Source organism: Ornithorhynchus anatinus, chromosome 4 (genome assembly GCF_004115215.2).
Source record: "Ornithorhynchus anatinus isolate Pmale09 chromosome 4, mOrnAna1.pri.v4, whole genome shotgun sequence".
NCBI lineage: Eukaryota > Metazoa > Chordata > Mammalia > Monotremata > Ornithorhynchidae > Ornithorhynchus > Ornithorhynchus anatinus.
In genome coordinates this window covers 46,566,277-46,578,307 of record NC_041731.1, presented here as the reverse complement: position 1 = coordinate 46,578,307, position 12,031 = coordinate 46,566,277, and the positions used below count along the sequence as shown (strand labels likewise).

Here is a 12,031-nt window from a genome sequence, read left to right as displayed (position 1 = left end):
ATTTGGTTGAGGCCAAATGTCTGCAGAAAATTGGCTCTTTGATAAGAGCCCTGTTATCAGAGGGGGATACTTTCTCATTTACATTTAGATGAGTATTGATTATTTATTTACTTGGAGAAGTGAGATTCGTTTCCAATCTTATCTCTCTCCTCTCTGCTTGTCAGCAGAAAGAGAGATAGAGCTCCTGACATCAGCCCAAGATAACAGCACTTTGTAGTAAAGATAAAAGTTGGAATGGGCCTTTTTCTAGTCTTGACTGAAAGGATAAGTTTTAAAAATTAGAACTGATGGGTCATGCTTTCAAAACCCTTTCTGAAGGCTTTGCAATTTAACTAGGCAGTAGAATTGTTTTGTTGGAACAACCCTGTTCTTTCTTTCTTTTATAAAAAGGAATTTAATTTTATTCTATATTATTCTTCACCACAAGTAAGTTTTTTATTGTTCCTAAAGGGGCTGAAAAGTGACCTTATTGTTGTGTTGGCCTTCCTTTTTTTTTTCTTTTAAATCAAATGTTTCCAGCTGACCTCAAAGGGGACACATGGAAGAGTAGTTATCTTTTGAAAACAGTCCAATACTAGTATTAAGATGAAGCAAAATGATTTCAGCTACTCTCAAGAGTGAGTAATAAACAAGTTACCTGGTAGCAAAAGGCCATATTAAAAAAAAATTGTAGAAGCATTTGCTTTGAAGAGTTAGATATTCTGCTCATGACTTTTCTGACTTGTTGGAAAGTGGGGATTCAGCTGGTCAGCCTGGACTTTCAAACTTTCAGAAATCAAATTAGTTTCTTGGTGCAGCCTTGGCCCATAGTTTCTAAAAATTTACACAAATGTAGAAACCAGAGTATTTAGGGCATCCAAAAAAACTTGGCAAGAATATTTGCTGGAAAAGGAGCCCAACTTTTAAATAATGATGGTATTTATTAAGCACTCTGTGTCAAGCCCCTTTCTGAGTGCTGAGATGGATACATGATAATTAGCCCAGATACCCATATTAGGCTCCCAATCTGAGAGAGAGAACAGATATTTTTAGCTCCATTTTACAGATGAGGAAACTGACTCAGAAAAGTTAAGTGATTTGCCCAAGGTCACACAGCAGGCGAATGGTGGAACGAGCCTAGAACTCAGGTTTCCTGACTCCCAGGCCCGTGCCCTTCCCTACTAGGCCACACTGCTCGAACCCTTCTTCAAAACAAAGGGGAGTTTTCCAGTGGGTTTGAGTTCTACCTTGAACATTCATTCCTTCTCATTTGTGATTTCGTTGAAAGAAACACCCTCAAGATTCAACTTCTGAGTAAAAATGACCCAATAACTCAGACCCCTTCCTAGTTATTTAGAATAATGTGTTTATGCTGTCCACTTGTATTATTTTGGCTTAAGTCTTTTAAAGCTGAGCGTCAGCATCTTACCCAGGAACTTTACATCTCACACTTGGGCTAACACCAGCCATCATTAAACTAGCACGATCAAATGCAGCAAACCTAAAATGAAGCCAATTTTGAACAATCCAGACCTGGGGAAATGTAATGACTTCTCCCTCTTTTTAGCATCCCCTTCCCTTTCAGAGCTAGCTCTCCTGCAGGAAAAGCTGCAGCTCGGGGATTGGATGCCAAGAAGCGGCCTTTGTGTTTCAGACTCTGCATGTTAAAGTGATAAAACTGGATGGGGTGAGCCAGGCCCAGAACCCAACATGTTCTAAATATTTTCTTTGAAAGTTGTGGGGGAAGATGTTTGCCTCAGGTTTACATGGTCTGATAAAAGTTCTGGTTTCATATTGTAACTTGAAAATTCTCCCAAAGCGCCCAGAGCAATATTTTGTTACTAGACCATTAAGTTCCACAGTATTTCCACAATAAATACATCATTGAAACATTGAAAAGGGTTTTTCTATTTACTCCAGTAAAACTGCTTTCCAGAATCATCCTTATGTTTTGTTCAGGTTGCAACTGAGGTCAGGTAGCTTTTTACAGAATTGTGACATTTTGAAGCTTATTTTCAAAGGGTAGCTATTGCCTGGAGATCTATGTCCCATCCCATGTGAAAGTGCCTTTTACATTTTATGCGGGCATTTCTTTGAAGGAATTGTTTTAACTGAAATTGACCTCACAGCTTGTCTTCAAGTGATGAGTCTTGGCCTCCATCATTCTTTTTCACTTAGCTTTGACCTAAAAATTCAGGCAGGCATTTAGTTGTGTTGGATAGAAGGCCATGGCATGGTTGAACTTGATTACACTGGTTTTAAAAAGATTCTCGCATTACGGTTTAAATCCTACTTGCTTCTGAAAAAGGCAGGAACTAGTTCTGCACCACTGGAAAATCTACCCAACCTCCCTAGAAGATGCCTGGGGGCCTACTAATGTTGGAATGCACGCCAAACCCATGTAAACCCTTTCCTTCTCTCACGTGATTAGCAAAGAGTAGTGTCAGTGGAATTGATTTCTTTTCCACCTGCCATGAGGGCTATCATAACTTTTGACCATTTTAATTATCGTCGACTGTATTTATCAAAGCTCTTACTTATGTGCAAATCATTGTAGAAGACAGCACTTGGGGATTTTCAAAATAAAAAGGAAAAAGGTCTTGCTTTCAAGGAGCCTATCAATCAATGGTATTTATTGAGCGCTTAGTGTGCGCAGAGCACAGTACTAAGCACATGGGAGAGTTGTTGGTTAGGGATTGTCTCTGTTGCCAAATTGTACTTTCCAAGCACTTAGTACAGTGCTGTGCACACAGTAAGCCCTCAATAAATACGATTGAATGAATACAATATAACAAAGGTGGTAGGCATGTTCCCTGCCCACAATTAGCTTACCGTCTAGAAGGTAAAAAATATCTAGAAGGAATAGACAGAGAAAAAGAACCTATAGAGTGAATAAAAATAAAAATCTACAGCTTTAACATGGCAAGGATGCTGCTGATTTCTATAAGCTATTCTAGAGATGCAGCCTGGCCTAGTGGATAGAGCACAGGCCTGGGAGTTATAAGGACCTGGGTTCTAATCCTGGTTCTGCCACTTGTCTGCTCCCTGACCTTGGGCAAGTTGGCTGATTTCTCTGTGCCTCATATACCTCATCTGTAAAATGGGGATTAAGATGGTGAACCCTGTGTTAGTCAGGGACGGTGTCCAACCCGATTTTCTTGTATCCACCCCAGCACTTAGTACAGTGCCTGGCACAGAGTAAGCGCTTAACAGATACCACAGTTATTATTACTACTATAAACTCCTGCACTTGTGTCAGGGGTGTGGACCCTGCTTACTCCCTTTAAGGAATGGCAAGAAGGACAAGGAAAAGTTAGTCAATCCCAATGCTTACTGTGTGGAGAACACTGTACTAAACACTTGGGAGAGAACATTATAACAATATAACAGACACATTCCTTGCCCAAAGCAAGCTTACAGTCTGGAATTAGTAAGATCCCAATGGAGAAGAAGCAGGGAATTTGGTAGAGACTCAGTTAAGGGTAACTGGGGAAAGTCTGCAGGACTGGGCTTCTCAGTTCTCTCCCCAGGTCTTTTGTCACATCTCCTCAGAGCTCCCCATAGTCAGCTGTCTGTTTGCCCCTCTGCTTGCCTCTGACAAGACTTCCCACTGGTGCGGTTCCCCACTGGTCCTTGGCCCTGCTGTGACCTGGAAGTCAGAGGACGGGCATTCTAATCCTGGTTCTGCCACTTGTGTTACCTGGGGCAAGTCACTTCATTTCCCTGTGCCTCAGTTACATCATCTGGAAAATGGGGATTAAGACTGTGAGCCCCATGTGAGACAGGAACTGTGTCCAACCTGATCACCTTGTATTTACCCCAGTGCTTAGATCAGTGCTTGGCACATAGTAATTACTTATCAAATATTATTATTATTAATGTGACTGAAGGAATCTAGTTGTGGCAGGGAATATGTATTTTATGGTGTTATATTGTACCCTCTCAAGCACACAGTACAATCCTCTGCACACAGTAAGTGCACAATAAATGCGATTGACTGACTCCTGACCAGCAATGATTCCCAACACTCAAATATGATCAGCATCCTGATGACCCTTAAGTCTTAGCTGATCCTTCTGGTAGCTGGGCTCCCAGGGCCCAGATCTTGGAAGGAAGGAAGGAAGGAGTGTTGGTTTGGCCAAGCAGAATGAGCAGACATTCCAAACTGGGGGATTGGAGTAAACAAGGGCAATAACAGATACAGCATTTGAAGCTTCAGTCAATCAAAGGTATTTATTTATTGAATGCTTACTGTGTGCACTCCATTAAGGGCTTAGGAGAGTACAATATAACATCAAACACATTCCCTGCCCACAACGAGCTCACAGTCTTTGAGAGCTTACTGGATGCAGAGCACTATACAAAGCTCTTTGTACAAAAGAACCAATATACTAGAGTTGGTAGATACAGTCCCTGCCTACAAGAAGATTATAATCTCTTTCCCAAGTATTGCCAGTAGTTTTAAGCTGTTCTTTATTTGAACTGAATTGAACCAGCGTGGCTTAATGGAAAGAACACAGGCTTGGTAGTCAGAGGAAGTGTGTTCTAATCCCAGCTTCGCCACTTATCTGCTATGTGAGCTTGGGCAAGCCGTATCACTTCTCTGTGCCTCAGTAACCTCATCTATAAAATGGGGATTAAGACTGTGAGCCCCACGTGGGACAACTTAATTACCTTGTATCTACCCCAGTGCTTAGAACTTTCTTTGGCACATAGTGCTTAACAAGTACCATTATTATTATTATTATTACCACCAATAGTTCTGTCCCAAAGAACCAGAGCAAAGAAAGGCTAGACTTGAAGAAGGAAGTCATTATTAGAACCAGAGCAAAGAAAGGCTAGACTTGGAGAAGGAAGTCATTATTAGCTTTGGGGATAGTAGTGGGATCTGTGGGCTGGGAATGTCACCGTTTCTTGTTGTGTTGTACTTTCCCAAGCACTTAGTACAGTGCTCTGCACACAGTAAGTGCTCAGTAGATACAATTGAATGAATGTATCTCACCCTGGGGTCTTAGGCACAGGCACAAACCACAAATTCTCCAGATGGCCTCTTTGGAAACAGTAGGAAAACCAAACGTGATTTAGATACCAATGATTCAGAATAGAATTGATCATGCAAATGTATGGAAATGTATACATATCACAAAAATGATCCTGCCCTACATTTACAATTTAAGGTCATTCAGAAACAAGCCTCTTGCCGTTTTTGTAGACTTTAAAATTGGTTCTAAGAAGTATGGAGCCAGTGTTTTTAATTCTGCATTACTGATGGTAATGTAGTCAAAAATTATCTAAAGTTTAGGAACTTTTCCCATCTTGTTGCCTTTTCCCACATGACTCCCCTAAGATTATTGTTCCCATTTCTGAAAAACATGAGTTTTTATAACCAGCTGCCTGTGCAGTTGATGATTGTGTTGGGTACAGAGGGAGTTGTAGCTTTTGTCTCCTGAAATCAGAACATATATATGAGGACTCCGACTCTGTTCCAGAAATCACCAGGAATATAACAATGCCTTTATACCGAAAAAGAATTAAACTACCTCAAGAGCAAAATACACCGCAACATCCCGAGTGTGTTTAACATGACTCATGAAGAGCAGAAATTAGGAACCCATAATTGAAAGCCTGCTGTAATATTTCATTTCCCATAAATGGCTAAAAAATTTATCTTTTGTAGAGCTTTCCAATCCTGAGAATTCATTTATATTTTTATATCTGCATTCAACTCCTAATATATGAATATGATATATATTTGTTTAAAATACTTCTGAACGTTATATTAACTTTAAATTAGAAAACTAATAAGTTTATTTCAGAATTTTACAAAGGCAACTGTTTTCAGAATAGCCATTGTAATTTTTTCTCTTTAAGAACTTAGCTATTTGATTGCCAGATTAGACTTGTTTAATAGAAAAGTTTTTGAAACTTATAGCTATAGCTATATGCATAGCTAACCAAAAAAAGAAAGATGTGCATATTTATCAAATAGACATAGCAATTCTCAAGCTTATGTAAGAGCTTGCTGTTGAATTTAAAATCTCCCATTGGCTAGCAATTCAACAATACTGGAAACAAAAAAGGTTGTGTCTGCTATTGCAGACTTTTTGTTTTCCTGACGCTCTTATTTTCATAGCCCCATGAAGGAATTGTAGGTCACTCAACATTTATGACCCATCAGATCACGTGTACCAAAAAAAAAACAGGTGATGATAAATGTTCTGAAGAAAAAGGAAATTATGAAAGACAAAGTCCTCCTAAACACATATTGATATTTGTGAACATATAGATGTAAATATATTTGATATTTGTTTGTATGTGAATATGTCTATTAAAGTAACCCCCTTTCCCACACAGTCTATGTGCTCAATAAATAACATTGGTGATCAAACATCAGACCAACCTGAAAGTCTTGGTAGCATTAGTGGTGTGCAGAGGCAAGGTCCTATAACACAACCAGTTGACCAGCATCAAGAGGATGCATCCTGCTACATGGCTCCCTGAGGGTGGTTGCTTTAGCTACAGATGTGACTGTCTCCAGCGGCGGGTCTATAGAGCCCTTGTCAGGTTGTCAAGATAGGTATCCTTCCAGTGGGGATGCGTGGGAGTTGGTGCCTGAAAGATTCGAAGCTACAAAATTATCAAGACTGCCTCCCAAGTCTCCTGGGTGTGGCCTGTTGGTCTCTCCTGGCAGGGCGGCTTTCTTTTTCCAGTTTGACTATGACTGTGTACAATGAGACTCGAGAACAGTAGGCGGAAAATGGGTTTTAAGAACTCATTGTAATGAAACCTCAGGTGGTGTTGGGTTGCTGGGATACCAGGCTTCAGACACACTAAATTGGCATGCTGCAGTCAGAGGGATTAGGAGACCGGATTTGGACGAAGCCTGTTACGTTATGAGTGTGAGGCAGCTGTAGAAGTCATAGGTCAGTTTACTTGGGTATAGATGAGGTATGTAGGTTTGAGAGAGGTCAGGGTTACTGCGATAGAGTTGGGAGTCAGCAGTTAAGCAGTGGTAATTGAAGTCATGGGAACAGAAGAGCTCCCCAAGGGAGTGAGAATAAATTGAGAAGAGAACCCAGAAAAGGCCTCAAGGGACTCCCACAGTTAGGGAGTAGGCGGAAGAGGAAGATAGCAAAAAGGACAGCTAATGAGTTATTGTTGAATAGATGGAGAAATTTAGTAACATTCAGAAGAACTGCAGTCAGTTTCATAGAGCATTTTCACAAGGAAGCAACAGTGAAAGAAAACAGGTGCTAAAGGACAAGTTTTTAATGAAATGAATCCCTAGACCTGACACACATGCCAGTATGTCACTATATTGGATCTGCATTCATGGCTTAAAAGAGATCACTTGTGGCGCTTACTCTACTTGATGTAAATTCTCAATCACTGAGCTTGGAAGTTTTGAAGAGCGAAGAAAAAGACTAGAGGTTAAGGTCCCAAGATTAACACAAGTCTTGAACTCATCTTTTAGCAATGAAGTCGGAGTCCGAGGCATGTATTTTGCACACCTAATTTTTAAAACCACAGAAAAGACTACGTGATAGAGTTGTGTGAGCATGTATCCACAGTTGTGTTACAACAGCAGCTGACCGTTGGGAGAAACTTGAGCGAGATCACAGAAGGTCACTGTGAGCAGGGATTGTTATATCGTACTCTCCCAAGCTCTTAGGACAGTGCTTTGCACACAGTAAGCGCTCAATGAATACAATTGAATGAATGAATGTCGGGCTGCCCTCTTGGCCGTTTTCCAAAACTAAAGAAAGCACTTCGTGGGCTTAGCATTTGTACTATGGAAACTTCAATCCCTTCTTAGAAGTTACCATTTCCTGTCTTTCAAGCCCATAACTTTGATGTTATCCTTGACTCATGTCTCTCACTCAACCCAAATATTCAATCTGTCACTAGATCCTGTCTGTTCAACCTTCACGATATTGCAAAAATCCACACTTCCTTCTCCATCCAAACTGCTTCTACGTTAATCCTAGCACTTATCCTATTCTGCCTTGATTACTATATCAGCCTCCTTGCTGACCTCCCCGCCTCCTATCTCTCCCCACACCAGTCTGTACTTCACTCTGCTGCCCAGATCATTTTTATACAAAAATGTTCAGTCCATGTTTCCCCACTCCAGAAGAACCTCCAGTGGTTGCCCCTCCACCTTCGCATCAAACAGAAACTCCTTACCATCGGCTTTAAAGCACGCAGTCACTTTGCCCCCTCCCACCTCACTTCACTACTTTCCTACTACATCTCAACCCACACACTTGGTTCCCCTAATGCCAACCTACTCACTGTACCTCTATCTCACCACCAACCTCTTGCCCATGATCTGCCTCTTATCTGGGCCACCTTTCCTTTTGATATTTGACAGAAAATTATTCTCCCCACGTTCAAAGCCTTATTGAAGGCACATCTCTTCCAAGAGGCTTTCCCTGACTAAGCTCTCGTTTCCTCTTTTCCCATTCCGTTTGGCATCGCCCTGACTTGCTCCCTTTATTCACCACCTCTCCCCCTCAAGCCCCACAGCATTTATGCACATATCCGTAATTTACTTATATTAATGTCTGTCTCCCCCTGTAGACTGTAAGCTCTTTGTGGACCGGGAATGTGTCTGTTATATTACTGTGTTGTACTCTCCCAAGTGCTTAGTACAGTGTCCTGTGCACAGTAGCACTCAATAAATACAGTTGACTGATTAATTGACTCTACCCTTATGCCGATTGCTGTCACTTTTCCGTACAATTAAAATACAAACTTTGTAACCTTCTCTGTCTTCCTTCCCTCTCCTTTTTTTTTCTCTCTTTCAGGTCCTCAGTATCGCCTGGAGAAGCAGAGTGAACCCAATGTCCCAGTAGATTTAGACTGTACCTTGGAGAGCCAGAACACTTTGGAATTCTGCCTTGTCCGAGAGAACAGTACGTTTGCCCTTTTCATTCTTGCTTTGTAAATTGCTTAGGTTCACAGAAGTGATATATTCTGGAACACATGCTGTACTGGCTGAGCAGTGAGTTTTGAAGGGGCTGTGTTTCCTAAGGCCGTCTTCAACAGGGCCAAAAGTATATTCCAAACCAAAATGATTGATTTCATACCTTTTGGTAAATAGTCTGCATCCTGTTTATCGCTTTATGATTAATCTTTTTCTGTTAAACTGTGTTCTGTAAAGTTATGACCAACCCTGAAAATTGCTTGAAAATATAAGGCTCTTTCTGAAGCACACAATATTTAGTGGATAAAGTGACTGGTCTCCAGTTCATTTGACCCTATCAATATCCTCGTTCAAGGCACCCAGAGATTTTTTTAAATTTTTGGAAATGATTAGCCACTCAGATGCTCCTTGTCAGGAGTCAGTGCAGGGACATGGGCCTGACTAAGGCCTTCTTCTCAATGACTGGAGACTTCAGAGGAAACTTTGGAGGTCTTTTGCTTCTCCAGGTCTTCATGTTGCGATAATCACTTTCTCCTCCATTGCAACTCTTCCTTCTCCATAAGGGAAACAACTTCCTCAATTACATTGCCAAGGAAGAAGTAACAGGATTTCTTCACCTTATACTCCAGAGACCTCCCTACCCCCCAACTGCCATGTCAGCCTTTTGTACCACCTAAATAATAAAAATAATAATTATAATATTTGTTAAATGTTTGCTATGTTCCAGGCACAGTTCTAAGCACGGGGGGAGATATAAGCTAATTAGGTTAGACACAGTCCATGCCCCCCAAGGGGCTCACAGTCTTAATCCCCATTTTACAGATGAGACTGAGGCACAGAGGAGTTAAATGACTTGCCTGAGGTCACACCACAGACAAGTGGTGGAGCCAGGACTGGAACCCAGGTCCTTCTGACTGTCAGGCCTGTGCCCTATCTACCTGTCTACACTGCTTTTCCTTCTTACTTGCCCTAAATTGGGTTCCATTTAACCCAGTACTTTTCCCAAATACTTATTCTCCCTTGATTTGAATTTAAGTGTCTGTCTTCCCCACTACTTTGTAAGCTCTTTGAGGGCAGGGATCATGTCTTTTAACTCTATTGCATTCTCCTAAGTGCTTTGTACAGTGCTATGTAAATAGGCATGTGATAAATATTATTGATTGATTAGATTTCCCCTTTACTGAATTAGGCACATATCCCACCCCTTCATCAGGGTCAGAATAGACCATAATCAGGGAGCTGTGCCTTGTAGGTAAGATGGGTGTTGTTTCTCTCCTTCACAGTCAAACCCCCTTCCAAAAATTACACCATGATTTGAGAGGTGAGAATATAATTTCTTCCAGAGAAGTAACTCATTACCAGACTGGTATCCAAATAGATTTAGAAGGAGGTTAAAGAGCAGCAGCAGAATTTCATGCAGAATGAAAATCCTTGCTATTTAAAGTCACAAACCTCTTGTAGTATTTAATTTTGAATCATCTGAGAAAAGAGCAGGGAAGCTAGCACATTGTTCATTTAATGAAACCAATACAAAAGTACTTTCCAGATAAATGCACACAGTACATTCAGAACTGTGCCTGTTGGCCAGAGTTGAAGGGGAAGAACTTATAGAAGCAGAAAAACCTAGCTTGCATTTCCAGATGAAAGAAAATCTTCAGAACCCCATTTCAATTGAGCTCAGTTTTTGCAGTTTTGAAGAGTTTGTCTTCGGGTACTAAGGATTGTGGGAGGAGGAGTTGTTCATTTAGTGATGACTTGTGTGGTGCCCTATGGAATCTCATATGGCTAAATTCATATGCCCTTCAAAGTGGGGAGAATCAAACTCATAATAATGTTGGTATTTGTTAAGCACTTACTATGTGCAGAGCACTGTTCTAAGCACTGGGGGAGATACAAGGTAATCAGGTTGTCCCACGTGAGGCTCATAGTTAGGCATAGGCACAGAGAAGTTAAGTGACTTGCCCACAGTCACATAGCTGACAAGGGGCAGAGCTGGGATGAAAGAGTATCCTGACTGTTCTCATTTTTAGAGGAAGACTTTAAGTTTGAGTGAATTGTAATCAGGGAAAGTTCACTCAAAGAAACCAAACTGAAAAATTAATTTTGAGAAGAAAAATGACATTTTATTGTCATATTAATACCCAAGGGATGAAAGAACTTTGAGATGTCATCCAGTCTAATCTAGCTCCAGGCAGGTGAGTGACTAAACCTTCCACAACAAGTCAGTCCATTAAGCAGTGGGATTTATTAAGCACCTACTGCGTGCAAAGCACTGTATTAAGCACTTGGGAGAATACAACAGATCTCTAGGAATGGAGACTCTTCCCCTTCTGGTTGCTTGTTTCATTGATGTGTTTCTCGGGAAGTTCTTCATGAGTCTAGCTGAAGCCTCTAATGCTTTACATTATCTCGTTCCTCGGTGGCCATAGGGAACAAATAGTCAGCATCATCCTTTACAACCCTGAAGGTAGTTCTTAATTCAGCTAGTTAGACCTTTCTTATCCAGGCTAAGCAACCCAATTCCTTTCACCTTTCCTCATAGCTCTATGTTCACGTCCATCTGGACTCTTTTGTCCCTTTTCTCTGTACCTCCTCCAGTTTCCTCTTGCCCTTGTGAAAATGCAGTGACAAAATGCATAGTGCAAATCAATTGGAGCCAGCAAGGAATAGTTGAAGGGCAGATCCTTAGCGGTAGAGTTAACTCAGCCTGAACTTTTAGAATGAAAGCAAACTGTTGGAAGGCGTTTTAGAGGACATGGCATTTAGGTACCTGGGGCTGTATAAGATTAAGTTACTTCCCAACTCTTTCTACTTCATGACACGTCATACTCCTGTCAGTCACATCCCAGTACCCAAGAAAACTTTAATGAAAACTTCGTCTAAGCAACTTAATACCCTCAAAGACAAATTGAAGTGAGCCTATAAGCGTGCAAGAAAGAGTGGAGTTAGGTAGGTTGCATAATATGGTGAAGCCTAGATATGGGTGAACAATCGGGGCAAAAAACATGTTTTGGCACCTAATCCACCAAAGGACATGGTTATATGTAAGTTAAATATATCCCTTGGGCTTGAAAGAAGGAGAAGAGAAATTCGGCAGGCTACTACAATTGTCTTGGGTGTCCC

At 41.0% G+C, this 12,031-nt stretch overlaps 1 protein-coding gene across 2 annotated transcripts in view; it reads left to right on the top strand.

Annotated features, from left to right (window-relative positions):
• The window catches only part of MAPKAP1 (MAPK associated protein 1), a 239,585-nt gene that overhangs the window by 174,585 nt on the left and 52,969 nt on the right, over positions 1-12,031 (top strand). For both annotated transcript variants that reach the window (XM_029062939.2, XM_029062937.2), the window contains exon 8: positions 8,790-8,897. In XM_029062939.2, the coding sequence (XP_028918772.1) occupies positions 8,790-8,897 (108 nt within the window). The remainder of the gene's footprint in view (positions 1-8,789; positions 8,898-12,031) is intronic.